We start from the raw sequence: 10328 nt of genomic DNA, 5'->3' as shown, positions 1-10328 counted from the left end.
TTTTTTTTTTTTTTTTTTTTTTTTTTTTTTTTTTTGGTGCCAGGGATCAACCTTGCACTTGTGCAACAGGTGGTGGAACCATTGAGCTAAATCCCTGGCCCAGTTCCTACCTCTTAATACTTTGAGATTTAGGTTTCAATGCAAGAATTTTTGGAAATGCAAACACTTAAACCACAGCACAGGGAAATCAATTAGGAGTCTGATAGAGTAAACCAGGAGGAAGATGCTGGTTTGGCACAGGGTGGCAACAGCAGGAAAGCTTTGAAATTCAGATTCAAAGTGCCAATAGTAGGACATGTGCTTGGAATGGAATTGCTTATGATGAAGGAGAAAACTAAGTCTTTGTTTTGGAGGATGATTATTTAGATGGGAAAGAATTGTACAAGACTGAATTCCAGACCATGGGAGAAAGTAGTTCTATTTTTGGTTGTGTTGGTTTTAAGATACCTGTTAGAAATCTAAATAGAGATTAAGTAGGTAGTGACATGATTCTAGAACTCAGTGGAGAGGAAGACTACAGATAGAATAGCTTACCTGGAAGGAAGTACAAGTATAGATAAAGAATGGAGTGAACTCTCAAACCAGTCAGCATTTAGAGATGACAGAGAGAAGGCATGAGCAAAAGGCTAAAAGAAAGAGACTTGCAAGATGGCAAGGAAACAGAGCAAAGTTACTGTTGCTATATTGCCTCAAAAGCTTCATGAAAAAAAGTGTTTGAAAGAAGAGAAAAATCAATCTTATGAAAACCCACTACAAGTCGGAAAATGAACTATTTGGCAAGGTATAGGCCATTAATATATGGGAGGAGTGGAGTAAGGAGGAGTAAATGAAAGGAATAGGAGGTAAATAATCTAGGTCTGGGAAGGAGAAGACAATGGTGTGGACCCAGGGTCACCAATGGAGACCTTGCTATATAAATATAAATCTCTTCTTTGAATTATTTAGAGTAACACATTTAGGGACAAAATTCATGAATTAAAAACCTAAAACAAGAATTGTGTAGCTATATATTCCAGACCAAATCTTGTGAAGTGAGATTTGTTGGGCTAGTGGAACATGCTAGTCTTTGTCCTGGACAGCCTAAAATACCTATGTGCCTTCTGACTTGTAGAGGTACTTGAGTTAAGTTACTTGGGCTACTCTGGAAGGTCCTTCACTGACAATGTGTTGTAAAAGAGGATGATCTACTCAACTCAAGGAGCACTGTGACTTGAGCAAGTGAGTAGCAGTGCAATAGGAAATAAGGCATAAGTCAGTAATGATGGTGGGGGAAATCAGAAATTAAAAGCATATCGATACAGGTAAAAAGGCTATGGGAAGACTTAAAGAGGTTCCATTGAGTGAAGCCTGGAAGGAAACAGAGAGCTGGACTTACAATAATAACCATCTTTTCAAGGGAAATTGACAAGAGGAGACTTTCATTAGAGTACAGGCCTAGAGTTGAAAATAATGCTTCAATTTGAGTTGGGACAGCTCAGTTTGGTGGAACTTCTTAAAGCCTAAATATAAGTTTAAAAGACATATGCTACATATACTAAGAATGAGATCCCAAGAAGTTTGGGGACTTAGAAGCTGATGTAATGGTCAGAATGATAAAAACATAAAAGGAAGTTCCAGTGAATTATTAAGCTTGCAGATTAATAGAAGATGATGGTAAAATTAACAAAGTACTATAAGGAAAAGGGGCATCAGGGACTTTTTGAAAATAGCAGAATGTTTATTTTCTTTTTTTCTTCCTGATATCCTAGATAATTAGGATATAAAGTGTCTTCCACTCATCTTTCCCAGAAAGAAGGATACCCTACAAACACTTTTCTTTTTTTACTTTCTTTCTTTTTTTTAAAACTGACTTTGACTTTTCTTTCCAGTCTTTGTATTTTGCCTACATTACTTATGATTGTATAGGTTTAGAACAATGAAAAAATCTTTAATCTCTGTGGCATAGAATAACCAAAAAATATTATGCTTAAAATTTTAATTGCACTCTAATGCCATTTATATTTCCAGAGTCTGAAGGAGACCTAAAGGCTATTAAATCAACCTGAATCAACCTTTCAAGGCAGAGCTTGATTTTTAGCTGCTTGAAAACTTAAAATTATGTTTAGATGACTAGGGCATGACCCAATAACCTTGAGTTAAGTCGCTGCAATAGTAGAAGTATAATCCCTTGCATCAATTCATATGGGAACAAACTCTCTAGAAATACATCAGAAACAGATTTACCAAATTGTCCAATCTTTTTCTTGCTGGGATTCATTGTATCTGTAGCTTTTTGGTTTCTATTTTGCTCACACACGAAACCACTCCAAGAGAAATGACCAAATGTGCTGGGGATTTAGCTCAGTGGAGCTGCGCCTGCCTGCCAAGTTCAAGGTCCTAAGTTTGATCCCCAGTGCCCCCCCTCCAAAACAAGAAATGACCAAATAGTCCATTTAAAGAAGCAGGTAATTTTTGACTGCATCTAAGGAAAAAAATCATTAATGTTACCATAATATTTAGGGGATCTTCAGACCATATTGAAAGGAAGAGAAAGATGACTATGATGCCTGAGCTGTACCCATCCTGGATCTTCATCAATGACAGGACATTCATAACCAGGTAACTACACACTTAGGCTACACTACTCAAATATACTATTCAACATTTTCTAAGCATGATATATCATCAAGATCAATAATACCAATCACCAGTTGAGACATTAAAGAAGTTTATGAGTCCTAAAGACTGCTAACCCATATTCATTGAACACTCATATTTCATTAATAGTGGTTTGATTTCCTTAAAAGTTGCATTTCTCTTTTAATTTTGACAACAATTCTAAAGGGCAGGATTAAATGAATGATCTATGGCTTCTCGGATACAATACAGCCAAAGAATTAGTCCAGGGGCCAATAAGAGTGTATTCTTTTCTGACTGCTCCTTCCTTTGCTCTTCAGGTAATACTATATTTCTAATATTTCCCTATTGATAATAAGTTATGCAGTATATGGCCAAAATTCACCACTGTTTTCTTTTTGTGTGTGTATGGTACCAGGGATTGAACTTGGGCCCCTGCACTTGTGAAGCAGACAGGGTAGCCATTGCACTAAATACCTGGCACAGATGATCACTTTTTATTTGAACATTTATGGACAGTATTCAGAAAATGTAACTAGCAATTCAATATTTGATTACATAAATATTATTGCTCAAGACAAATAAAAACCTACTTAAATGAAGTCAGAAGATGAACATTAGATAAAATCTTGAATTGACCTAAATTTAAAAAGCAATACATGAATTAGTTGAACATCACTGCCATAGCTCTCAGCCAGAACATATTTACCATTCATAGAAGTTAGCCTTACAACCTAATATTAAACTAATTTTATATTGTTAGGTAGAAAGACCTGAAAATCAGAACCAGACCAGAGCCATAAACAAGCCTTTATTATGGGGAGGATCTGCCAGGCTGCCTCTGAACAAAGGAGAGAAAAGGAACGTGGTAGAATAGGGAGCTTCTTTTATAGGAGCGGGTGGGTTAGCATGAGCTGGGATGGAGTTGAGTGAGGTAATATTAAGGCATTTCAGGAGCCTGTGACATCACTAGGAGGGGGTTGTGGCATCACTAGTTGCTAGGAGGTAGTAAGTGTCAGGTTACCTTTCTTAGTGGAAAGAGGGGCATGTTGGGAAAAAGAAGACTCTCCATTGGTGGGAGAAACCATATTTTAACATGGCATTATGAGGAGGCTTCTATTCCATGTGGCAGCCATCTTAAGGCACTGAGCATTATGGGAAGGAGGAGGCTGCTATTTTATGTAACAGCCATTTTAAGCCAAGAGAAATCTAACATATATCACTGAAAATACTTTTATAAGTAGTTTCTAGTAGTCAGACAAGAAAATTCACAAATTTTGAGAACCTATACACATCTCCATTTTATTATTTATCTGTAGAAAAATATGTCACAATGAAATAATATTTTTGGAGATCATTTCTAAAGGCTCTGAGCTTCCAGTGAACCCTATTTTGTGTCATATTTTGAACTGGCAGAATGAAGGACTTGTAGTTTTTCCTCTGTAATTCATGTGGTGAAGTAAAATACTGTAGCAGCAAAACTCTGTGATCAGACTTGAAGACAGCAATTCCACCTGCTTCAGAATCAGATGTTTGTTTATGATATGCATCCTGAGTTCCTTCCCAGAACCATTCCGGTAATTCTGATGCTTACTAAAATCTAAGAGCGGTGCAGAGAGGAAGGGATTGAAGTTCTGAGAACTTATGATGTCCTGGCATAAACAATAAACAAACTTCCTAGAGTCAGGAGAACTCTCTGCAAACTGTCATCAAAAGTTTTAATGATGTCATTGGCCAGCTGTGACATTCAAGTCTCCTGGACACTACATGCTCCCTGTGTACACTAGGCACTGTGGTAAACAATATGGAAATCATTAACTTATTAAGGTAGTTTTTTTTTTCAGCACAGAAATACATGGAAATAAAAGAAATTAGTAGTAATATAGAATCTGCAGAACTGAAATTTTGATCCCTGGAACTTTCCTGAGAATTACATATGATCAGTAAAATAGGATCTTAATACTGCCACAGGAAATTTATGATGTGTATCTCACTACTGAGTGAAAATTCTGAGTTTGGAAACTTCCTGGCTGGAGAGTGTTGTCACAGGCTAGCTTCCTGCTCAGATGGCAAGGTTCCAATTGCTGTTTCTTTGCCTGGAGTCATTACTTTTTTCCCCACCTCACAAGGTAAATATTCTAAACTAAAAAAATGGTTCCATGTGGTTGATTTCAAGGTACTTTTATATCAAGATGTGGACTGAAATCCAGGAGCTTCAGAGGTGAGAAAATACCAGCCTTAAATTGAAACAAAACAAAACAAGAAAGGAGCTTGAATCCAGTTTCTGAGGCAGATCAGATTTCTCTAGAACCTGCTAGACTAGGAACTTGATGCTATGCCTGTTCTAACAGCAGTTCAAAAGGCATTTGTGTATTTCTGTCCTTAGAAAAAAGCTTCATTAGCATGATGTAATAAATTTTAGCAAAAAAGTGCTTTATTCCAAACAGTTTGTTTTTTGAAGCATCTTAGCCAGAACTATCTATTGAAACAAAGGAGCCTTCCACCTGCATCTCTAAGCACACATTAAACACAAAAAGGTGTATTCAGGAGGCTGCTCTCATCTGTTATCAGGTGGTTTCTTTAGAAATGGCTCAACACTTAAAAGTATTCCATTTTTCATGCCTCAAAGAACTGGATGAGACAAGCCAATAATGGTGTCAAAAGTTTATTTGAAAAAATTTAGGTAAATGGGTATGTAAGAAATCAGCTCTACAGAGCAAATTTAGGCTGAACAAAGAGAGAAAGAGGGTAAAAGCCAAAATGAAAGTACACACCACATCTGAGAATCATGGTGTGGGCTACTGTGCAAACTCATACACAATAGCAGCTGTCCAGGATTTGTCAGCCACATCTCCTGGGAGCTCACAAGAAGTTCTACACACTGAGTGCTGGTATTGCCCAGGATCTTGTGATTGACAAGGCCTGCTCATTTCCCCAGACACCTTTGTCACACCCTATCTCCTATAACAAACCTGTCTCATGGAGCCAAAGGGCACTTTCTGACCAGTTTCTGTGTCCTGGGTCTTCTGCTGATCAAAGGAAAAAGAGCAAATGCCTTGGGCCTCAGCAAGCTCTGAAGATAAGGTCGTTGAGAGAGGATACTGCTCTCCTGAAGGCCATTGATTTCTATCTTTAAAGACAAAGAAGCCCTCTCTGACATAAAATATAGGCTACTTCCAAATTTTAGCTATTGTGAGCTATGTTGCTATAAACATGGGCATGATATCTTTAACTCTTTTGGGAAGCTGCTTAGAAGGGGAACTGCTGGGTCAAATGAAATTCCAAGTTTTATTTGTTGGAAGAATTTCCATACTGATTTCCATCATGTATGTACTGGCTTACATTCCCACCAACAACGTGGAAGGGTTCCTTTTACCACTGGTAGAGTTATCAGTATTTGTTATTAGGTTTCTTGATGAAAGCCATTCTTTCTGGAATAAGATGATATTTGAATTATGGTCTACCTTGATATCATAATATTAAGTGAGATAAAAGATACACAAGCTTAGATATTATATGATTTATATGAGAAACTCCAAATACAGTACAAATAAAAAGCAAATTAAACATGTACTAGCTCCTTACAAAAAATGTAAACATTATGTACTGCAAGCATGTACTAATAAAATAAATAAATTTACTTAACTACATGAATTCATCAGAAGTTTAAAATAAGTCAGAGGTAAAGAGTATGAAATATGTTTCAAGCAATCTTTTTTAAAAATCAGAAATTTTTTTTGTTAGGGATCATTTTTTAAAATTACCATTGTATCTGGTAATATGATAAAAATAAAATAAATGATTATAAGAAACTAGATAACATATTTGCTATTATGTCGCAAAAAGGCTGATAAGGTTACCTACAGATATGTGATAGAGGACCTTTTTTATACTGTTCTTATACAGCACGTCACATTTTTCAATAAGCATTTATTGTTAGGAAGCATTAAGTATATCAATGATTCAGTAATTCGTTATTTCCAGTAAAATTTGTCTACTGAACAATTATCTATTTTATTGCTTTATTACCTGAATGATGGGTCCTGGGGAATTATTTCAAAGTTCTTGCTGTCCAAAACAAAGAATAGAACAACAACAATAATAACAACAACAACAACAAAAAAAAAAAAACCACAAAGAAAAGGATGTACATTTATTGAAGGTGGAAAACAAGTACACTCTGTAGAGTCAGCACAGGCCTGTGAGCAGACTTGCAGTGCTTCAAAGATAAGGGAAACTCTTGTATATCAGAATTCCTGGAACCTAGCCACTAAATTTAGACTGTCCTATGGAAGACTCACCTGATTTCATTACAGATGTAGAGGAAGAATTGAAAATAGCACTTTTCTGATTGGAGCTACATACAGTGCTTAGGCACTGCTGTGTTATCCTGGTTCCTGTCTTCTGTGCATGTGCCCTGGGTATCCAAGACTGACAGATTTCACCCAGTTTTTTTTTACTGGTTTTTTCCCATCGCTAATCACCTACCTCAGCCCCTTTTTTTTTGTTTTGTTTTGTTTTGTTTTGAGACAGGGTCTCACTGTGTAGTTGAGACTGACCTGGAACTCACTATAGCCTAAGCTTATCACCTACCTCAGCCCCTTTTTTTTTGTTTTGTTGTGTTTTGTTTTGAGACAGGGTCTCACTGTGTAGTTGAGACTGACCTGGAACTCACTATGTAGCCTAAGCTGGTCTTGAATTCACAGTGATCCTCCTGCTTCAGTCTCCCAAGTGCTAGGATTACAGGCATGCGCCACCACACCCGGCTCTCAGCTTCATTTTTAAAACAATAGATTTTTCCAAGATGTACTGAAACTCCACAGAAAGTCTGATGATATCCAAATTTAAAGACTAGAAATGTATCATATGAAGGAAATTTATTTGAATTTCTAGATGTGTTCATTGCACTGATAAAAGATTTTTTCCTCCTAAGAGTAGTATTTTTTTAAAATACATGTTTGCAATACATAATGATCATCCTCATCATGGGGAGTTGGTATGTGGACATAACATGTCTTAATTCTTATTTCCTCCTCCTCCTCCCTCCTCCTTCCTCCATCTCTTGGTCCCCTTGTGACTCAGTTTTATATATTCTACTCCCTAATCAAATGATGTTTGAGAGCACACCATGAGCCAGAAGGTTTGCTAGAGAAAAGCTGGAGTATTCATCTCTGAGAAAATACAGGCAGACTGTCCTTTTAGCATAGCGTGCACCTGTAACTCCAGCAGGACCACCTGTGCTTGTTAAATTGGACCCTGCAGGTCCACACCCTGACCACTGGAGCAGCGGGTCAGGTGCCGTGAGTATTTTCCCATCTGAGTCCGTGTTTGGTGCCTGTGCTACTTCTCGGGACCATGCTTTGAGAAGCACAGTTGTAAAGCCCTGGAACAAAAAAGTAATGTTCTGAAGGAAACCTGGTTCTGTTGCTGGACAGGGTCCAAGGAGGTCTCTAAAGTGGAGATGGGAACCTTGACTCACCCCACCAAGGAAGCAAGGAACCAAGGAAGCAGTTGCAGGTTCACTAACTTCCATCAAAGAAGAAAAAAAAGTTATTTTCAGTAAAAAGCATAAGAAACTTAGCAGTCAGAACTTTAAAAATACACACTGATGTAGAGTGTAGGCCCACAAGAAGGAGAGGAGCGCTGTGAAGCCCAAAACTGAAACCGGAACTTTAGGGTGTCCCTACAATGGGTTATCTGAGATGTGTTCACCAGAGTCTTCCGGTTTTGCCTACATGGTGGGCTGTGTCTAAATGTAAAACATTTGCATGTGTTTGAAGCTGAGGTCTGCTGTCTTCCTAATACTATGCTTTCTGATAGGGGTTGGTGGGAGGGAGCACAATTTACACATGAAAGGAAAAGACCCAGAGACCCCTCTATAGGCCTATTGTATTTAGCCCTTTAGGGACTTTTCCTAAAAGAGGGAAAACTCCTTGAATAACTTTTGTGTCCTGATATGAGAAATTCAAAATACAAAGAGCAAAATAATAGATAGACAATAGGAAGTAGGGAGATACAACTTTCACAAATAGAAAAGGGTCAAAGAGATGGAGGGAGGAAGGAGGGAGGGGAGTGGAAGTGATTTAAAACGAAAGAATTAAGATTTGCTATGTACATGGATCAACTCCCCACAATGAATGTAAACATTATAGAATTGCAAACATGTACTAATAAAAAATAAATTTTTAAAATTTCAATTTTAATATTAGTTTTCCTTGTTTCCTTTTAGTCTGTCTCTTTGGTGGAATCACTGAGCTAAATCCCAGGCCTCCTTTTAGTCCATCTTTTCCTGTATCCTGTGTCAGGTCTAGGAAAGAATAAGGACCTAGCACAATGACGGCGAACCTATGGTCTGGATGCTGCAGTGAGCTCAAGAGCACTCTCTGTCAGCATTGAAGCCAAGCCACCCCAGCATTGTCCCCGGAGCTAAGCACTGGATAACAGTGCATGGTAGGGGCATTGTTGACACTTTGTGAGTGTTGACACTTTGTGATAAGTGAATTTGGGGCTGCACTTTTGAGCACTGGGTCTACAAACTGTTTGCCATCACTGACCTTGCATTAATGGGGGATTCTCGGAAGGCCTCTCTCTAGAAACTGTACTTGTACCTAGATCTGAAGAAAAAGGATATTACTGAAGTCTGGGTTAGCTGGTGGGAGGGCATTGCTGATCCAGCAAGTCTGCCCAGAAATCTTATGGCTGGAAAGCCCAGAGTTCAGCAAGCATGAGGTGCCCAAGTGGCTGAGGTACAGGATACAGTGAAAGCATCTTTTTTTTTTCCCACCAATACCAGGGATCAAACTCAAGGCAGGCATGGTGCCACTGAGCTAAATCCCCAGCCTGGGGAAAGTGTCTCTTGAAAACAGGCTGAAGAGGAAGGCAGGAGAAGGGGCCAAGCATGATACACCATGATAGGATTTGGAGGGTTTATCCTAAGAACAATGAAGAAACACTTAAGAATGTTAAGCAGTGCAGAGGATATGCTTAGGTGTGTTCTGTGTTTTCCATGTGTAAGGCAGGCAGTAGACAAGGAATGAAAATGTATGTATGTATTTTAAGTGGTCAAAGTCACGGCAACATCACCAAAGAGCAAAGCTGTAGGTAGTGGATGGATATACAGGCGTGTCAGGAAGCTTCCTATCTCCAGCTGTGCTCACATGGTGACCTCAAGAATTGGCAGCCACTTGTATTTCACATCCTTTACCATTTACCCCAAATGAACTGAGTGTGGGAGGGATATCAGTAAAAGAAGAGAAAGACTTCATTAAATAGGACAGATAGATCACATCCACTTCCCCAGGGAACAAGGGCACCAGACTGAAGCAGAGGTAATCATTTTCAGCAAGCACAAAAGCCTCCAGCACTTGGACACAAAGGATGTAATTTTATACATTGGGACTGCTCCAGCAATGACTGGTAGTGTGTGGTACACCCATGTTTACTTTTCAGCTGGCTTTTCATTTAAAAATCTATCTTTTGTATTTTAAAAACATAAAATGTAAGAATAAGCCATGAATGTGAAGCAAGACCTAAATGTGAGCTAAGCACCAACCTCATTGCTCTATTCATTCCCTCATCTCTATACCCAGCCTCACAGCAAGTCCAGTCAATTCTACTTCCAAAATCCAAGTCCTGACTAGTCAGAGTTGTCATTATCCCTTGCCTGGACAGCTGCTGTGTCCTCTATTTAGCCTTGCTGTTTCCATACCCTG

The 10328-nt window shown here is 38.4% G+C and overlaps 1 protein-coding gene across 1 annotated transcript in view; it reads left to right on the top strand.

The window, feature by feature from the left end:
• The window catches only part of Rassf6 (Ras association domain family member 6), a 59977-nt gene that overhangs the window by 9024 nt on the left and 40625 nt on the right, over positions 1-10328 (top strand). The window contains exon 2 of the mRNA XM_010610882.1: positions 2500-2598. Within this exon, the coding sequence (XP_010609184.1) occupies positions 2534-2598 (65 nt within the window). The 5' untranslated portion in view covers positions 2500-2533. The remainder of the gene's footprint in view (positions 1-2499; positions 2599-10328) is intronic.

The sequence above is a fragment of the Fukomys damarensis genome, unplaced genomic scaffold (assembly GCF_012274545.1).
Source record: "Fukomys damarensis isolate Sample0158 unplaced genomic scaffold, DMR_v1.0_HiC HiC_scaffold_35, whole genome shotgun sequence".
NCBI lineage: Eukaryota > Metazoa > Chordata > Mammalia > Rodentia > Bathyergidae > Fukomys > Fukomys damarensis.
The sequence above is the reverse complement of the archived record's forward strand: the minus strand, read 5'-3'. Positions and strand labels throughout refer to the sequence as shown.